We start from the raw sequence: 20,112 nt of genomic DNA, 5'->3' as shown, positions 1-20,112 counted from the left end.
ATTGTATATGCTGTAATCTCTGTAGAATTACAGTTTTGCATCCCAGAGCCTGTTATCACTTCCCCTTCTTATTAAAGAGGAAGCATATTGATCTTTGCCCATAACTTTAGCCCATTCATAAAATGTACCTAAGTATTTGCTCTAACAGGAGTGTTTGCTGTCCACAGCTTTAGCTGCAATGCATTTAGAATGTGCTCTTTAATTTCTTTTGTGTTTGTTTTTAAAAATTAAGATCACACATTGGTAGTTCATTATAGCAGCAACTTTTCAATTAGGGATTATTTCAGAGTTAAAGACAAAAAAAATGTGTAATGGTATTATGCAAATGGGTTATTTTTAAACAGTAAATAGAGAATTAAAATAAGAACCAATCCTACTAAGGTCACTCAGCTCACCTTCTGTATTTGATGAGAATGTGTTTAGTCAGGCAATAGCTGCTTTTATCTAAATAGAGTATGAAGTTACCCTTTTACTTTGTAAAAACTAATTAAAACTATCTTAACTTGCATGGGTATACAGTAAATTAATTGTCATTAAGTAGGAATCTGAATGTCCTATCATTCATCATGCTATAGAAAACCCCTTTCTTCTTTGTCAGAGTTTTAGATTAGAAAAAAGAACAAAACAATTAGCAGGAAGCCAATATTAAGACTTTTTTTCCAACAGTAACAATGACCATGTTTGCATTTAATAACTAAGTACAGCGATGAATGCAAAGCAGTGACATTTGTTTGGGTCTTTCTTTTTAAGGGTTTATATAGTTGTGTTAAAAGTACTCTTCGACCTTTGCCCAGTCTCGTCAAAGAACACAGATGAGAAATTGATAGTTTCCCTCATTATCTGCTATCAAATTCTGAGCAAGCTAAGTCACTCAAAGACTCCTGCTCATTTATTCCACACAACAACCAAATAGATACAAGCAAGATATTGTTCTTATTTTCTGAAGCAAGTCCAAGTCTGTCTCTTAATTGCGTGTTTATACAGCATATAGCACAGTAATTTGGCATCTCTGCTCTCTCCTGTAGTATAAATAATAATTCCAGCAACAGCATACACTACGCACAAAAGCACTTTAAATGCAGTTTGTGCAAGTTTTGGCTTTTTGTTGTGCTGGAAGACCGATTTCCAAGTGAGAACAGTTAACTGGAAAGTTAAATGTTGCCTAAGGAGTAGAAAGTTTATGAAGCTCTGAACTTCAGTGTCCATCAACCTTCTACAGTGTAAGTTGTGGGAGAATAAGGCCAGGATCGTGTGTTCTCTGTTGACATGAGCCAGCAGTCTGCACTTGCAGCCAGAAGGCCAAGAAGGTGATTGTCCCCCTCTACTGGGCTCTTGTGAGGCCCCATCTGCAGCACTGCGTCCAGGCCTGGGGCCCCCAGCACAGGAAGGACGTGGAGCTCTTGGTGCGGGTCCAGAGGAGGGCACTGAGATGATCAGAGGGCTGGAGCAGCTCTGCTGTGAGGAAAGGTTGAGGGAACTGGGCTTGTTAGGCTTGGAGAAGAGAATGAGGGGAGACCTCATTGTGGCCTTCCAGTACTTGAAGGGAGCGGATAAACAGGAGGGAGAACGGCTGTTTGTGAGGGTGGGTAGTGATAGGACAAGAGGGAATGGTTTTAAAGTGAGACAGGGGAGGTTTAGGTTGGATATTAGGAGGAAGTTTTTCAGCCAGAGGGTGGTGAGGCACTGGAACAGGTTGCCCAAGGAGGCTGTGGATGCCCCATCCCTGGAGGCATTCAAGGCCAGGCTGGATGTGGCTCTGGGAAGCCTGGTCTGCTGGTTGATGACCTGCACATAGCAGGGGGTTGGAACTGGATGAGCATTGTGTCCTTTTCAACCCAGGCCATTCTATGATTCTATGATTCCATAACATGTTTCCTCATCCACTCCTGTGTGGCATGAAAAGTGGACCACAATCCTCTTTGCTGCTGTAATGTTTTTCTGCTGTCTCGGTGTCCAGAATCCCTGACTAGGTCTTCCTATCTTCTTGATTAATCTTAAGGTTTCATATATGTTAGCTGTAATATCACAGTAACTAGGGGAAGATATTGACAGTAGCAATAACTGTGATTCATTGTTGTGGCTGGAAAGATGCCAAAACTGTCTTCTAAATGCTTAGAAAATTCCAAAAATCACAGGTTTTGGGTTTGGTGTCTACCTATTTCCCTTGGAGAGTGAATTTTATATGGTGTTTAGTTGAAGGTAAGCGTGTTCCTGAGGTTTCTGGATTCATCTCCTGTCAGTATTAATATCCTCACTCTGATTACATTTTGTCTCTCCGTACTCAAAATGGACTTCTTATGTTCATAACCTGCAAGAGAAACTATTGCTTTAGGTGAGTCCTGAGAAGTTTGATTTGAAGGGATGGAATGAAACAGGTTTGATGAAACTTGATTTAAAGAGATAGAATAAATGATACATGTCTGAAGATTGCCTTATAAATGATTAAGCAATGCTAAAAACTACAACTCAGAAATCAAATTCATGGACAAATTTGCTGGATGGCATATTTCATTTTTGAAATTTATGATAGAGATAGATATCTGTTATTTTAGAATTGATCTCCATCCCAGGAATAAGATCTTTTCTTTTGACACCTGCTGGGTTTTTTGTTGGCACACTCACGTCTTTACTATCTACTGCTGGCTTCTTATAACTATAATGTCTACTGCAAAAAGGTGACATTCCTAAACAAACCTTCACTCTCAGCTTCCCTTTACATGCTTTGCCAAAGCTGATTTTTTCTTCAGTGCTTGCGCAGCGGGAAATGGCTTTTCAATGAATCACTGGTCCTGCATTTTTTGTTTTAAAGTATTTTATAAAGAGTGTGGAATGTAATGCTTCAGTGGGAGAATACAGTGAGCAGACAAACATCTCAAATTACTAAATAAATATTGAAGTGTTTGTGTTTAATATAAGTGCCTGGGCAAGGCTGAAAAGTTTGTTTTACTATTCAGAGTAATGTAAAAATAGCGATCTATTCCTTTTTGTAGTAATAGACCAGCTAAGAATGATGTTATGCTAAATGAATGGTTTAGCAAACATTCTGCAGTGCAGTGGATGGACAGCTCATGCTTAAGACTTTTTAAGAATGTGAAACCTAATTAAATGACGGAGATCAGAAAAAACAATAATTCCATTTAATTGTTTTTCTAGTGCTGAAAATCATGGCCTCCCCTGAAGCGAATCTCCTTCTCCTGTTGTCAGATCTTGTAGTGCTCTTGCTTGGCCTTGGCTGTCTGTTCCTGCTGTGAAGCAGGAATTTCCCCCTGTACACAAGAAACCCTTTGACCTTAGGAAACTGGCCCCATCCCAGGTAGATGAGAAATGCTGGTGAATTCCTGCATCTAGGTGGGGGCAGAACCGGGCACCGCCTCAGGGAGAAGACAAAGCCCGAGGCTGCTGGATGGTGCAGCTAATGCCTGGGCTATCTACCATCCAGGCACAGCGTCTCATCACAGAAGAAGCAAAACCCGGGTGTCGTCCCCTGCTTTTATCACCCAGTCCCAGTCTAGCTTCAAATGAAAGATATTCAGGTGTTGGTGTTCTTAGTAACTGCTCCACTTCTTTAACCAAACCTATGTACCCCGTCTAGTCAGCATCAGTAGCAATCAGTTCACATTTTGCAGGGTCCTGAGGAGTTTCCCAACTACGTGTCAAAACCTTTGTAGTCGTGCAGATTCAGAACAGAACTTCTGATTTATAAGAACTAACTTTTAGAAAGTATTAGGTATGGAAACACTCATTTGAAATTTCTCATATGCTGCCATTAGCAGCACACAGTGACTCTCAGCTGTAAATACATTACACTAGGTCCTGCTTATCAAAAGAGCGGGAGCTGTGCTTGTCCCCTTCTGAGTATGCCTGCTGCCTTCTTGCTAGCACAGTGAGGTTTGTGCTGGAGGATTCGTCTTTGCGTTAATTACATACTCTTCCTGTCATACATAGCACACTGTTAGGATAGCTGGTAATCATCCATCATGTCTAAACAATATCTCACTTTGCTGGTCAGCGAATGTCCGGCAGGTCTTATTCCCTCTACTTGCTGCTTAACCAGAAACACCTGTACTTAGCCCATTCCCTTGTAAAACAGCAGTAGCATAGTTTATTCACCTTTAAAGCACTCCAATTGTATGCTCAGCTCAGGCAAATTGCATTCCCCCCATTGACATCAGAGGATTTGTTCTAATTGATGCTGGCTGAACAGTCAGCAGATGAGAGTTGTGGGTGAAAGATGTAAGTGTCATTTTTGTTTTACCATAGCATGTATCTTGTATTTTCTTATTACGTACATTGCAGTTCCTTATAGCTGCTTATCAGTGGTGGGTTTTATTTTGTCACAAATAAAACATCTCAACCTTTGAAAGATATGAAGGATACGAAGCACAACACTAATGAAATATCAAGGAGACACTATAATAGCAAGCTTATAAAAAGGAGATAAAATAGATTGGATAAAATAAGTCTAGTAGCTCTAGGAAGAAGTAAATGGCTACGCCTGAGTTTTAAATGATGAATCGAGAACATGAATTGAAAGGCTGAGCAGTGTGGGCTAAGGCTTTTTGCAGAGATAGTGCACAAAAGAAAAAAAACAAAACAACATCTTAACCAAATGCCACAAAGAATGGACAGCCATGGTAGCAGGTGAGGCAAAACTCAACACAGCTTAGAAGAAGGACTGTAGGCAGAGATGTAGTCATGGAAGCACAGCAACAATGAAGTGGCAGCTTTTAGTGCCAGATAAAAATCTTGAATAGTGTACACAGGAAGAAGAGCAACACACTTATATGTATAAGGAAGGCATAATGGCGTATTGTAATCCAGCTGTGTCCTTGGGATTGGTCTAATTGAAGTTCATTTGACTGGTTATTATTAGGCACGTAAACTTAAATGCTCCATTGAGAGGTTGTCCAGAGCACAAGAGATGAGCAAGAATCAAGAAAAGTAGATCCATAATGGAGGCTTGCTAACACGTTAATTTTGAGTAAGTTACAGAGAAAGGCAAGGAATTGGAGAGAAGTAACAGTAAAATAAACATTAAACCAGAGACCTGCATGAGCTTAGCTGTCAGGATTGTTAGGACTCAGTCCTTTACTGCAGGCTAAAGGGATTAAAAAGGTAGAAGCTACAGTACTGTTAAAGGAGATAGTTCAGTACACAGGAGGGAGACTAATTCTCTCCTTCTCAGACTTAAGCGAGATGGAAAATAATTAAATAAAGTGAATGAATTTAAAGCAATCTATCTTCCATCAGGACTGCAGATTGTTGAGATGCTGTAGTAAAATAGACCAGAAGGGTTAAAGAACTTCAAAGCTGCAGAAAAGATTTAGAAATGTAATATTTATTTATTTGAATGGTGTCGCTTTCTCTTAACTGCTTTGAAAAGCTTAATCTCTAGTTTTAAGAAATCTGGAAACAGTAGAGCCCTGTGCACACCAACACAGGAATACCACGGGATCCTGGATGAGTTCAAATAAAGCCAACCATTTCTCAGTCTAATGCTGTGAATGCCAATTTAACTTCTGTTGATCGAACTGACCTTTACAGTGATTTTCATTCCTGATTTTTAGTTTTGCATCAAGTATTGTCCAGGCAGAAGTGTGGTCAGCAAGGGAAAAGCTACCGCTTCATTTCTGTGCTGTATTTAACAGTTTTAGCTCTGGCTTTGTGTATTAAGGACATGTGGCTTTGGGTTTGTTAGTAGCCTAGATGTGAATGACTGTCTCCTTGCTTGTGGTTGAATTAATGATGTGAAAGTCTAAGAAGCCATCAGATTCATAAATCACCAGAAATGAGAGGGATAACTCATGAAAGTCTTTTCCTTTTGTTTAGCAATTAATCATTTTGCTTGCACATTAATAAACACAGCTCCACTGAGGTAAGCCACAGGAAGATAGATTTTTCATTCCTCAATCATAGCCAGTAGATCACAAGTGGAGAGAGTGGGCTTATCACAGCATGTTGGTGTCTAGTGACTCCCTACCCATCCCTGATAAAAAATAAATGCAATTAAGTACCCTGGTGGATAATTATTTGTGTTTACATAACAGGCACCAGGTTTCCGAGTCCAAGATTATCAGCCAGACCAAGCCGAAAGCGTACGTTGTCTATATCCCCCCTGTCTGATCACAGCTTTGACCTTCAGACCATGATACGGACATCTCCAAATTCCTTGGTCACAATTCTCAATAATTCTCGTAGCAGTTCCTCAGCCAGTGGTTCTTACGGCCACTTATCCGCAAGCGCAATAAGGTAAGCACAGCATTTTCTATGTATTTTGTACATATGTCTGGTCTTCCATGTCATGGACATGCAGGTGTGTGTACATACAAATGTGAATTTTTACCTAACTGTTTTGTTTTGTGTCTGTGTGTATTTGCAACTCCTATCCTGTTGACTGGAGCCTAATTTGAAGTTAAAATACTTTTTTTTCTTGTTCAGAGAGGTGAACACAAGGGACACCTTGATATATTGTCATCCAGACCAGGCAATACTCCATCTGTGTGTGTGTGTGTGTGTTTCTGTACTCAGGAGCCTGTATTCAGAGAAGAAGCTCTAGGATAAGTTTGTAACTTAGGAGTCTCGTGTTCTTCTGTCCATGTAGATAACAGGCAGTGAAATGTTCCCACTGTTACAATCATCAAAGATTAAAGCACAAATGTGGTGCTATGCAATTAAAACAGTTTACTAGAATTTATTGGCATCGATGTTCAAGTTTTTTCATGTTTTGATTTGTATATTGAAATATTAGACTTTCTGTGGCCGAATTATATTTTTTTTCTACCAAGAAAGCACTGTTATCATCTCATACAATTAGAAATGAGGTGATTTTCACTTGGCCACTTCACTTCTAGTGCAAGAAAACAGGCTAAAAGTGCTTTTTCTGAAGGCAGAAGAGCAGAGTAGCAAAGGACAAGGTAGGGAGAAATTGTACATTGCAGGGGAAAAAATGGGAAGCAAGCAGAGCACAGAGAGATGGAACAGAAGTAAAAGTGCCAAAAAATGAGAGTGGAAGAAAATGAGAAAAAGCAACATTAAAAATGGAGATGTGGCTTTGGAACACGCTTGCATGTGTGACACTGCCACATGTTAACTGAGAAAAGTCCCTTTGGTATTCCAGAAAAAAATCCTTTACTTCTCCAAAGTCTTAGGAAATACTGATTTTGCATTTATGGCTCTCGAACAAAGAATGCTTCTGATCCTTGGTTTAAGAACAGCCTCCACCTTCAAATTGGAACGAGGGAAAGGAGCAAGTCCCCACAGCAATTTCTTGAGATCTGAAAGACCCATTTTTGGCAAGGCTCAAACATGCCTTTCCTGCATAAATGACACACTTAAAACTTCAAAAAGTGGCAGTGGGGATTTGCACTACTGGAGAAAATGGAGCATGCAACTTGTGGACTGGAAACCGTTAGCCTGCTAAACTTTGAAAGTGACAGAACTGTGAATATTTGGCATTAGCATCAGCACTGTTTTTGTTTATTTTGTTTTTATTTAAAGTATTTCTTTCGAATAGCCATGCTTCATAGCCCTGATGTGCTTGAGTAGCTGTGTAGTATTTCACAGGTATGGTATCATAGCTCTGCCATACTGCTCTGTGACGTTTGTAACCACAGCCCCAATTATCGAGCTTCCGAATGTGGAATATGACTTATATCAGTAGCTGACAGCAGTTTTGGATCACATCTGTTAAATGTTTTGGCTGTATGAAGGTGTACTATCCCATTCTCATTGAGATGAGAAAGCACTTCAATTACTAACCTCCTTTTCCATGGTTTTGTAACTTTGGTAAACAGTGCATGAAAGTTGGCATACTCTGGAGACTTTCCTCCTTTTACTCGTACCCCACAGTTGGAAATGGTCATCACATCTTTTTGATAAGCTGAATCACAAACCTAAGGGCTGTACCTGACAACCAAGTCTGATGAACAGCTTTGTTGAAGATGGTTGAGGAATTGGAGTGAGTTAAGTGTGGAGACTAAGTAAAGGTTTACCAACTGGTACAGTAGGTCTTGTGAACTGCTGTCACCGGGGAGAGCAAGGCTTAGCACCTGAGTCTGTGTTCAGCAGAAGCTTTCAGCGCTCCCTGGTCATGCTTTCCAGGAAATTCCAAAATTTCCTAGCTATTTTGAGTTCGTAATTCCTTCTTTTTAACAAGAATATTCACGTTTAACATGAAAAGTGCTAAACATATCACTCCATTCTTCCAAATGGAAAGGAGGGAAAGGGAGAGCTGCCTCTTTTCCCATGTTTGAAACTCACCTCTGTTGATGCCCCTTACATTCTCTCATGCGAACATGTCTACGTAACAGTTACACCAAAATAAACAGTAACACAACGTATTCAAAACAGGCCACATTTCATTGCTTTAGTAAATTCAAAGACTAAATAGCAACAGGGCTATCAGTAAAACTTCATTTATTGCATTCCACTGTCTTGTAAATAATGCATTCAGCTCAAGAACTGCTGTACTGAATCAAATCGTTGTTCATCCTGTTTAATATCCTGTCTGCAGCAGTGATCAAAATGTAGAAAAAAGGTAGAAAGAAAACCTTTCCCTAGTGTAAAATTCTGGAAACTTTCAAGTAAATCTCATAGGAATTACAGCAAGAAAGTGATACAGTTCAGCAGGCCTGTAGATAGAATTCCAAGATGGGAAGGATTTGTATTTTAGGAAATGTCGATATCATTAACTATACTTACTGTTACACAGTCCTTCTACTTTCAGACCGTGTTTCCAATCACTTTTAACTTAGCACAGATCATTTACACTTGGCAGGAATTTTTCATGGCAGATACTTATTAAAGGCTGATTTTTTCCAAAATGCCAGCAAAATTGTTAATTCCTAATAATGAAGTTAGAGGTAAACAGGCTTTCCCATATGTAGTAAAAGAGCTTTTGCTACAATTTCTCTAAGATGCTAAAATTTGCCAAGGATGTCATCTAAATACTGCAGATACAGTCTTTGCTGTTCATGGGAAGTTATCCCATTCAGCCAAGCGATAAGCCCTTAGGACTCTCTATTAGCATGTATTAAATAGATGTTTACTAAGAATTCGAAGTGTTCCAGTCTGAGGCACACAGAAAGGAAGGAGGACTTTCCTCTGCAGCTGCAGCTGTTGTTAATCTGGAATCTCCTTGGGAAGTTTTTGGAGTCAAAGTTGTCTGCCCAACCATAACAGCCTTCCATGAACATGAAAAAGAAAGCAGATTTCAGAGGTGCCATGAGCCAGACCAGGATCTGTCCAGGCTGAACAGCTAAGACAAAATGCTTTCATGTAACACACAAAGTAAGATTGCACTAGAAGAGAAAAAAAGCTGCAAAGTAAGGCATGCAGAAGCCAGTCATTAATGAGAGTGGAGGTACTGCCCCCTTGTGATGGTGCATTGATACCTTCTTTAACTTCAGGGTTGTGTAGCTTTGGTTTTTTTTTTTCACAGGACCCCTGCCTGCTTCAGTGCACCAGTGAGCCTTCTCTCTGGGTCAGTCAGAGCTGCAGGCTCTGCCTCAACTTTCTCAGGCAGTTGTGAAAGAGGAGGGAGTCTGTTAGCCTGGTTTGCTGCGTGGAGAGCAGACCTTGCTCTGGCAACACAATCCCAGCCTGATGCTGGGCAACCTGCGCTAATCAGAAGTGACCACCAGGCTCATACAGTTTTCTTTTCTGGAGGCAATTTTAATTTTTTCAGAGAAGCTGAGCGTTCACAGCCGTGGCTGCTGATGGTTATTCTGAAAATTTAATGTGCACTGTTATGTTGATTAACCCAGGAAATTGGGCCTCCATATCTGAAACTGGGCACCTGCAATGAGTGGCACTTCTTATGCTTAGTGCTTTTTTGATTTGTGTGCCTGTGCAAACAGGAGTCCTTCCCCTTCACCTTAGAGGGAGGCTGATAGCATTAATGTTGTGTGAAGTATATTTAGATTCTACAGAGATGAGCACAGCAAGGAGCCCAGGGAGGTATCAGTAATTTTGTATTCACAGCAAGTTTAAATACGATGGAAGGAACGCCCATGGGCAACACCCTGGGCAAGAAGAATAATACCAGTATTTATCATTCAAGAGTATTGTGTGTCTTGTGCCCTGAATGAGGTAGGAATCCTGATGGGGCAAGGGGAGAAGAGGTGCGTGGTCAAATAATTAAAGACTGATGAGTGAGAGCAAGAGAGTGCAGGCAGGTTTAGTTCAGGTGTGTTTGTTTTTGCAGTCTCAATGCCCTTTCAACCTGCTTTGTTTCAGAGGTGCTACTTGTATTAAGAAAGTATTTCCAGGATCTGGTTGGTCTTTTCATTGGCTCAAAGATTACATACCATGTTTCAAACAGCTTTTTGGCCTTGGAGCTTCTGTGTGAGCACTGTGGGATGCTTAAGATGAAGTCAAATGAAAGGAGATGCATTTTGGGCTGTGTTTTTACAGAGCCAAGCATTTAAAGGGCTCCGGTCCTTGACGTGGGCACTGCTTCAGTTAGGATAATAAATAATAATAGTTTAGCACAATCCAGACAGGGCTTGGCTTGGCGGGTGCTTTGTCATTGTCAGCTGGCAGTGTAATTCTGTATCCTGACTACTGGCTGAGTACTTGAAAAGAAGATGTTTCTCCTGCTGGCAGCTAATAGCGGATCTCCTTTAGCACACAAGGTAGAGCTTCTACTTTGTGCATTTGAAAACACCTGGTTTAGGTATCAGCTGGGAAGGATTGTGCAGAAAGGAGGCATATGAAACAGCATCAAATGAGGATAATCCTTCATTTTGCAGTTACTCATTTGGTTACCTGCGTCAATCCTGCACCCCTGCTATTCATCTTTTGTCAGGATGTGCTTACATGTTATATCTACTGCCTGTGACAATTATTAGACTTTGCACTTCACTGGTACTTCTTTTTTAAGAGGCAGTGTGGCCTAGAGTAGATCTAGAGGGGGTAATGATTTCCCATGATATTAAGGGTAACAGTTCAAAACCTTTACAAAAGATTAGCTGATCTTTAATAAACACAAAAGGTTGGGACTTCTTGTTCTATATGATCAGAAATTCAGAACTCCTGTATTTTCCTAGTCCCTTGGCAACCCTATGATGTTAAATGTACAAAGGTCTCAGAAAATGAGCTGAACTCCTTGTCAGCTATGTAGTGTTTAAACCCAGTGCAGTTCTGCCTAGGGCAAGGTATTTTCTTTCTATATGTGCAGGTGTACCTGAGAATATGCCTTGGCTATCTCATAACGTCCTAAAAATCAGTTTGTTATGACTATGGCAGTCCCTTGGGATCTCCTCTGAGGTCTGAAAGAAACTGAAAAAGCACAGCAGCACTTTTTTTTTTTTTTTTTCCTCCCAGATTCTCCCCCTGCTTCCCTGATGCCATGAGAACAGGAAGGAGAGATTACGCAGCGTGGTTAATTACAGCCAGATCCTGGTTGTATTGGCTCCTATCACTTTGATCTGAAGCTGAACATCAGGGGAATGGTATTGAGGATGCATTTGCCAAGAGTGCTAGAAAGAGATAGCCAGGTTTGTAGGGGGAGCTTAGGCATCAGTGGATTAGCATCACCAGGGAAGAGTGATGTTTCCTGTACGCAGGTATTGGATTCTTTGGGGTAGCCAGTGCCCTCGCTGAACTGCCTTATAGCTACAGACAAGTGACACTGTATTAATTTCTCTTAGCAAACACAAAGAGAAGAGTGAAGTGAAACATAAAAGCAGTTAAGATACACAGTTGAAAGTAGGAAGTATTTTGTGTGACAAAGTGAAAATAACTTCAGCAGAGAGCCCAACAGTCTGATTATGCGCTGTATAGATAAAAAAAAAGAGTATCCTTTTATCAAGTTTAAGTTACCCAATTTCTGAATTTAACAGAGCATCTCGTAGTTATAAGACAGGGAGCCTTCATGTTCTCAGCCTTCCTTCTTTATTCAATATTTTATGCATTCTTATTATATCCTTGTATTCATCTCCTTTCTGAGGCAAATGGTTTTCAGTCTGCTCTTTAAAGACTTCTTGTATTGTTATTTCTTCCAGTCCTCTCTGAAGGACTACATGCAATAATATTGCAGAAGAGGACTAGCAATTCAAATGCACCATGATTTTGTGTATTCTGTATTTCTTTCTATTTGTCCTAACATGTTTTTGCCATAGTTTCATGTCAGGCAAATCTTCATTCTTACACTGAATTCTGCACTGATCCTCACAAATTGACTCAATGCCTCAGTGACTTGGAGGCAGTCTGACTGGTTCAGACTCTCCCCTTGAATATCACTGTACATCTGACTGTCGTGTTGCTTGTTCATCTAGCATATCTAGCTCTATGGGTAACTCCTAACTCTTCACCGTACTCCTCAGAATAATTTTGTCAAAGATACAGGTTTTGTTTTTTCATTGCTTTCCTCTGTTCATAGAATCATAGAATGGCTTAGACCACCCTCTAGGTCAGGCTGCTTAGGGCCCCATCCAGCACAATCTTGACAATTGCCAGACAATTACAATGAAAAACAGAAGACACCACCTGAGAATTCATATCTAACTTTCATTAAAAAAAAAAAAAAATACTGCTTAATTCTGTGATTTCTATTTTAGATTGTAAGGTTTAAGTATTCACAGCTTTTGACTATTTATTGAATCTGTGTCAAAGAACACAAATGCTGCTTAATGAACTGAATCATGTAATCTGCATGTTCAGAGTTAGAGAACAGGTAGAACAAAGATATATTTGGCAGTGTTTTGCCTGAAGCTCTGTTCGATGGGATGTACCAGATATAAAGTATATCATTTCTTTTGGAATTAAAAGTGCTTTGTATTTTATTCTCTCTCTTATTGGGGTCTAAGTGAGATGCAAAGTTGACTTTAAGTGGAGGCTTTTCTTGCATGAAAAGGTCTCAGTAATGGTATGTATGTTGTAAGTGAGGGTGTAATTGCAGTTCACATAGATTCAAATTCAGACCAGGTGTAATCCCACTGAAACTGGTTCTGTTGTAACTAGGTACATGTCACATATGGGCAGCACAGGGCTTTATTCTCTGTGGTCTTGTACCTATGTACAGTTAATCTGAAAAAAAAAAAAAAAAAAAAAAGGAATATAATGCTTGACCATTCCATAATAGCTTCATTTTATATCCTTTTTCTAGACTTCTTGAATGGCAGGGAAGTGCTACAAAGTGAATATAAATGAAATTCTTCAGTGTAATGGAATGTTGCAGCTAATTCTTGCTCAACTGAATTGGAATTCTGCAGTTGGCTTCCTATAGAAAGTGCATACAGATTGCAGGATGCTGATGTTCAGGGAGCTTAATCTGGAGATCACCTGCGTACTGCATTGGAATGTTGTAGATATTTTTCACCCCACACACACATAACACAGAACGGCAAGATCTCTGCCTTCAGAAAGCATCTGAAAAAGTCAAACAAAACAAAGAACGGTTGAATACATAGGTGCATGCTGCATGTACATTTACATACCCAGACACATATATACAAGTGTGATTGTGTTCATGGGTATGTGTGGAGACAGGTATAACCACAGGTCTTGTAATTAAAAATCAGTTTGAGGCAACTTGTTCCAGGTTGATTTGATATTTCCAGAGCTTAAAGTCTTTAGACAAAGCATTGAACCCAGTGCAGTATTAATTCTGGGAAAGTCCTGGAGCTAAGAAACATGCTGAGGTTTAACACAGAGCTCACTTCATTTGCAGACCCTAAAAAGTGTTTTCCAAGTAATTCATGATATTGTCTTTAGAACTTAACAAAAATCTTAGCCATTAATTTGATTGTGAAATAGGTTTTCCAGAAATGTCCTGAGCTTGCATAGAGGGAACACAGATGGATTGCACAAGATACTATTGTTACAAAGTCCAGTTGGGTTACTGAAGATTTCTGAACGGGAGTAGCACAGTGAGAAGGACGAAGCTGTCAATGCTGTCTGAGCATATAAGGTTAATCCTTGTAGTTCTGTTGCTCTCTGAAACCATTCCATTTTACTCCAGCATATGGCAATGTATTCATGAAGAAAAATTTCACCTAGCCTAGCAGATAAAACAGAATAGATAATACGGTAAGCTGAAGGGATAGTGCAACCACAGACTGTTAATTTAAATTGGTAGAGGAAGAATGAAAGAAGAGGCAATGATGCATGTGAGTTAAATGCAATTTTAAGATGATGGCTATTATCTGATGAAAACTGAAAACATGGTATAACTTTATTAGATGCGTCTCTACAAATCCAGTTAGATGACTTGTCTCAAAGTTAGTGATTTTTAGTAAAACGTGTCAGTATTACAAATGCAGAGGGATATTCATGAAACCTAGTTTTGAAAAATGTGGATTTCAAGACTCAGACCTGCCTTTAGAATCGTCCTGTATGCCTGGTTTCGTAGTGACGGCTTGAAATTGTTTTCCCCTGTACTTAAGTGACAGGCCATTAAAACAACTGATCAGTTGTTTGTGTTATCTATGACTGCTGCCAGTTAGAAAGCTGAGGGAAAAGAAGACAATTTAAAACAAAAAATCTTCTTAGTACTAACAAATGTTACTTTTATTGTAGGTAAAAGGCTTCAAACAGAAGTGCATTTTTAAATTCTCCCTTCCTGTAATACCATTCGGTTTTCATTTTACATCTAACACATACTAAGCAGTAAGAATTTCACAAGTCTTTTCTGGGCTACAAGGTTCCTGAGTGCATTGTCACTTCAGTGACCTGAGCAATTTGTCAATATTCAGCTTTGCAGGCTGCTTCCGTCAGAAGGAGAAGTGGATGACAGATTTGGAAGCTTATTTTTACTTGCTCCAGTTTGTTTACAAAGAACTTGCACGAGTTCCTGTTTCCACAAACTCGAACAACAGGAGACAGTTTTATTACATGATATTCCTGGCTTCTTCTCATCCAATTCCATGAAGGACTCATTGGCTCTCTTTCTTCTGTGTCTGTTTTGGAGTCAGAGTATGAGACTGTCATGCTGACCATCTACAGCTTTCCACATCTGACTGTTCAATGTTCCTGGCTGCATATTAATGGATATTCATAGTTTTATAAACACATCAGTTTTAGTGTTTGAAATCAGCTCATACACTGCCACTTAGCATCCTTGGTTCAACTTCTACTTACGTCCCCCAGTGTAAACAGTGGCTCCTACGTGTCAGTTTACTGTGGGATGAGTGAAACTATTTCTTACATTTCTCCTTACAAAAAAGAACAACTGAACATGTGAAAACTATCACTGTTAACTTAATTATGACTTGGATAATGACACAGTTCAGCAACAGATGCTGTGCCTGCAGACCCTGGACTTAGGGCAATTCTACAGAACTTTCTGATTTTGGTTTTACTTCAGCAGTATATAAGAGTTGCTTTCCTGAAGAGTAGGTGGATACATTGTTGGAAGGGCATTTGTGAGGCCCTGTGAACATTCCTAAGCAATAAAGACTTTACAAATCTGCATCAAAAACTAAAGATGAATTCCTGGCCTGAAAAGTTTGAAAACCCCATTCAATTCCACGAGTCCAGTCATTCGTGCTACATTTGTTGGTGAATTTCTGAGCCCTGGTTTCTCAACTTTACTTGCCCAAGGACTTCATGCAACTCATAAGGGAGAGTATGATGAAATAGTGACATCTGTACCTACTTGAGCATGAGCTAAAAGAAGCTGTGGCAGTACCTGATGAAGCCCAGCTAATACCTGATGACCAGCTTTATTCAGTGTGAAGCCAGTCCACTTACAAATTACCTCTCTCTTCATGAGCTGCGGTCCATTTAGGAGGGACTTGGGTCTTTCTGCCTAGTGTCAGTTGATGAAAAAAACAGTTGTTAGAAACTGCAGTCTATGCTGAGAGCTCCAAGGTTTTTGCACGTGTTGGAAAGGTCCCATGTGCCCCCCTTGCAGTGCAAGGTGCTCTTTACCTCATGGGGTGAGCATCTGTGTTGTACTTCTGTGCGTCAGGTCTTGCAGAACTGTGTGTTTCGTGTTACAAGGAAGATATCTTCACAGTTTTTATGAAGATGAGAAAACTACTGTGATAAAAAGAAACTTCTGTGATATAATGAAACTATACTCCCACTTTCACAAGGTTGGAATCTCCTCTGCATTTTTGTGCCAGCCTGTCTGCTTAGGTACACTTATGCAATGGATAAGAAATAAGGACTTTTTCTGACTTTGAATACACAGCTGTTTTGTGGTAAGCTGTGCAGCTGACATGGACAGAAATGGACAACCTTGTTAGTAGGACAGCCACAAAGCTTGGTTTTGATTATAATGTCTGTTTTTCTTCTTCTTGAAGTCAGTTCCTTAAAATTTGATGTGTTCATGTAATTGCAGTGCAGTTCACTGAACTGCTTTTACCTCTGTTAAAAGGGAGTTTGAGTTTGCAGTGGAGGAGAGGAGAAAGAGACAGACTGACAGATGTACATAGATGCCCACAGTATGGAAAAATAAATGACTGGTAGGCTATTCTGTTATATGTAAATATATATATATTCTGTTATTATATAAATATGAGATGTTATTGAAAGTAAAGTATTGCACATTTTTTCTAACTCTTGCCCCCCACTGAACTCAACAACTAGAAAGGTAACATGCAGTTATTAGTGATCTTGTAAACATTCATCTTTTTTTTCTCTTCTCCTTTCTCCTTTTTTTTAAAAGAACAAAAGTCTGTAATAAACACAGATCAGAAGTCTGAAGTTACAGATTGTCTTTCCTCAGTAGATAGATGGAAGATTCATAATCCACTTACATTTTTGTCAGCCCAAGATTTTTTGGAAGTGGCTTGTGTTTTGGAAAACGTGGATGATTAAGGCAGTCATCTTGCATTCCTCGGGCATCTGGATTTTAAAAGTGTTTGTGTCTGAACTGTAGCCCCTTGGAGGTATCGCTGAGGAAACACGATGCAAACTGAAGTCTCTGAAAACACTGAGTGACACCAGTGCCATATCAGTTCCTGATTTCTGAACAGACATGGCCACTGCACATCCTGCTTGGTGGTGCTGGCCTCCTGGCTGGAAACCAATATGAGCTCATTTGGGCCAACAAGAGGGCCTACAGTTGCTGGGCAAGGCAGAGGGATCCATGTGAGGCCTGAGGAGACTCTTGGCTAGGGAGATTCTGTACATGTCCTGAGAGCATGAGAAACAAAGTTATTGAACAAAGTATGTTAAAAACTTCCTGAAGGAGGGCAGATATCCAGATCTCTGCAACAGAGCGCTGTGTGCTAGCTGTGTTACAAGCTTTGATTTCAGCCCGCAGTTATCAGCTTCATTGTTGAGCAGCCTGAATGGTTTCTGAAAGGAAGAAAAGCCTTGATACCTTCTGTTCCTTAGGATCTTTCTGATCTTTTCAGATCGGAAAAATCGGCCATGCTGTCCCGTATCAGCGTTTTGGCTGAGGTTGACGTTAAACCCAGTCAGGTCATCCTGCCTCATTTTCATAAGGCTTCCCAGAAACTCTTGGAATTACTTGAAGGCAGCTATCTAAGCTATTTAAGAAGTAGCCCAGTGTTTGAACTGTTGTCACCATTTCTGAGTACTGTTCGTAGTTAGTTGCTGCTCTATTCTTCTGCTCCTTTGCAGTCTCCTTTTTTATTTCCATGGGGAAATCCCAGTACCTCAGTCAACCCTGTGGTGCTGAGTGCTGGACACAAAAAAAAAAGCTGAAGAAATAAGAATTCCTCTTTTCCTCGGCACATCTGTGCGCCTCTGCTGCTGGTGTCACTGCTTTCCAGTAAGAACCATGAGCTGAGATAATGTCTGGGCAAGAGTCAGCAGGGCATACCTTAATATCCTATTTCTGAAGGCTCCATGTGGTGTTAAAGCAAATGTAAAGAAACAGGACATCTCTATGAGGTGAAATCTATCCTTTTGACAGAAACTGTGTATATTTATGTACAGGGACATAACAAATACGCTTACTTAACTTCTAAGCACTTGCACTGTATTGGTGTAAGGCATATTACTGCAAGCCAATGAAACTGGCTTCTGTGTTTGTTAAAGCAGCGCTGTTTTTGCCCTTTGGTTAGAAAAGTATTTTGCCATTGGAGGCATCAGCACGTTTTGTGTTGCTCTGTGTGGAGTAGAGGATGCAAGGCAGGGATGACACTAGAAACAACCCATTAGCGCAGGTGACATCTCTGACCTCTGGAGGGATGGAGTAGAGAATACTGCCAAACTCCAGTACACGTATTTCAGCTGCATTAAGTACAACGTGTAAGTATACATTGTGGTGCTCCTGCAGCCTTCTACTCACAGCCGGAGATTTCTTTTCACCATCCAGCTTTCCTTGTCTCTGACACTTTGACAGCCCTCCTACTGAACTAAAAATATATTCTGTTCATAGCAGTTTCCTCCCGCCCCTCCTGATCTGTTCGGGAAGGATCTCTTATACTCTGCATAGGTTCAGAAATTAATGTTAGATTCAGAAGCTCGTGTATCTGTAGTCACAGCAGATACACAGGAGCTGAGGGCTTAAGTCAGTCACGTCTTGTAGATCAGTTCTGAGTTTGTCTTTTTAACATGTAGGATCTGAAGAATGTCACCAAAATTTTAAGCTGAGAATTGCAAAGCTAGCTACTGGAAAGGAAATAATAATAAAAAAAAGAAGACTGAGTTTGCAAGGGTGCTGTGTACTTGAAGCTCCCAAAGAAGACAATCCACTTATTTTTTCTTTCAAACTGCTTCAGCTAAGGCTTGAAAATGTCCTAGGTACTAACTGCTCATAGGGAAACAAAATATGTTGCATTTGTTAAAGTGTTTGAAGTACACGGGATTAACTCACAATAATACATAGGATAGTAGCAGGGATGTAGTAAGGAGGCATTGTTTCAGCCTCATGTATGACATTGTAATTGTATGGTTTTTAATGAACAGACTAGAGTAGTTACACTTAGAAATGTTTGTTCACTAAAAAGGAAAGGGGGTGTTAAATCATTGTGTTCTTTGATGAATGGCTTGTACACTGAAGAATAAATTGAACAAACTGGCATAGAGCTCAGTGAACATGAAATCAGCTATTAGAAGAAAGCTTGTGAACAAATTCTGAGCCTGATATGCATCTTTTGATTAATGTCCTATCAATCATCCATAGTGGCTACCTTAGCTAAGTCGTGCTGTAATCATTCATGGTTGCTTACAGAAACACTAGCAGGGACTATAGAGCTGCAATAACTGAATATTATTACTGATTTCTCCCTAACTCTTGCTGTGAACAATTACTGTTTTCACTCTGTTTCTGCCTCCTTTTATTAAAAAGAATACAATGCAAAATGAAAAGAGAGTTCCTCAAAGACCAGTAAAATTCTCTCGGGGTATTCTTAATAATATTCTGTCCTAAGTGGGCAAACTATTGTAATACAGGGTTCTCATCAGGAATAATAGTAATGTAATCACACTGAATCTGTCTCTTTATAGATTGTAGTCAAACAGACAAAATGTATAGTCAGATTAATGAACACAGAATTTCTTTAGAATTATTACTTAAAATGGTTGAAATGATTTTAGCTCTTTTTGTATCACAGTATTTTCAGTTAATGCACTTAAGTGTAACAGCAATTAAGACCCCAGATGAAATACAGAATAGGTCCTTAGATTGCAGTGTAATTTCCTCCAAAGTCACTGTAGTCTGGGAAGTATGGTGAAGTAATGAAGTGATGACAGGTATTAACATGCATAATGGGCTTTAATAGACATTTAATGTTGTTAAACTGGAAGAAGAAGTGCTTTCCCATTGGAATATTTCTACATTGAAAGTCATTGATCACCAGTTTCAGAGGGGAAAGGTTAATCCATCAGTTTCTGTAACCAAACGGCACTGATGGAAATTCTTTAGGTGACATTTTGGATGAACTGAGCTTTCCATCTTTGCAAACAAATGAGTGATATGACAAGCATGGTGTTCAGAACACATTTAACCAATTGATTTTCTCTCCTCTTGTAATAAGATCTAGAGACATATGAAAGAGTGTAACATAAGCCAAGATTAAAGGAACTGCTTCGTACAGACGAACGTAGGGGAACTGCATTATCAATAAAAGTACTATAAAGCATGTAGGCACCCATTCTTTTTCTTTATATAAAGTTTGTTATTGCAATAAATAGCTGTTATTGAACTGCTTGCCTTTTATTTCAGTTTTTCTGAATTTTATTTCTGTC

At 39.7% G+C, this 20,112-nt stretch overlaps 1 protein-coding gene across 7 annotated transcripts in view; it reads left to right on the top strand.

Moving 5' to 3' along the window:
• Positions 1-20,112, top strand: part of GLI3 (GLI family zinc finger 3) — a 208,288-nt gene that overhangs the window by 146,025 nt on the left and 42,151 nt on the right. For all 7 annotated transcript variants that reach the window (XM_085226712.1, XM_085226709.1, XM_085226708.1 and 4 more), the window contains one exon: positions 6,048-6,249. In XM_085226712.1, the coding sequence (XP_085082838.1) occupies positions 6,048-6,249 (202 nt within the window). The remainder of the gene's footprint in view (positions 1-6,047; positions 6,250-20,112) is intronic.

The sequence above is a fragment of the Meleagris gallopavo genome, chromosome 6 (genome assembly GCF_905368555.1).
Source record: "Meleagris gallopavo chromosome 6, MGAL_WU_HG_1.1, whole genome shotgun sequence".
NCBI lineage: Eukaryota > Metazoa > Chordata > Aves > Galliformes > Phasianidae > Meleagris > Meleagris gallopavo.
This window is presented reverse-complemented; position numbering and strand designations above follow the sequence as displayed.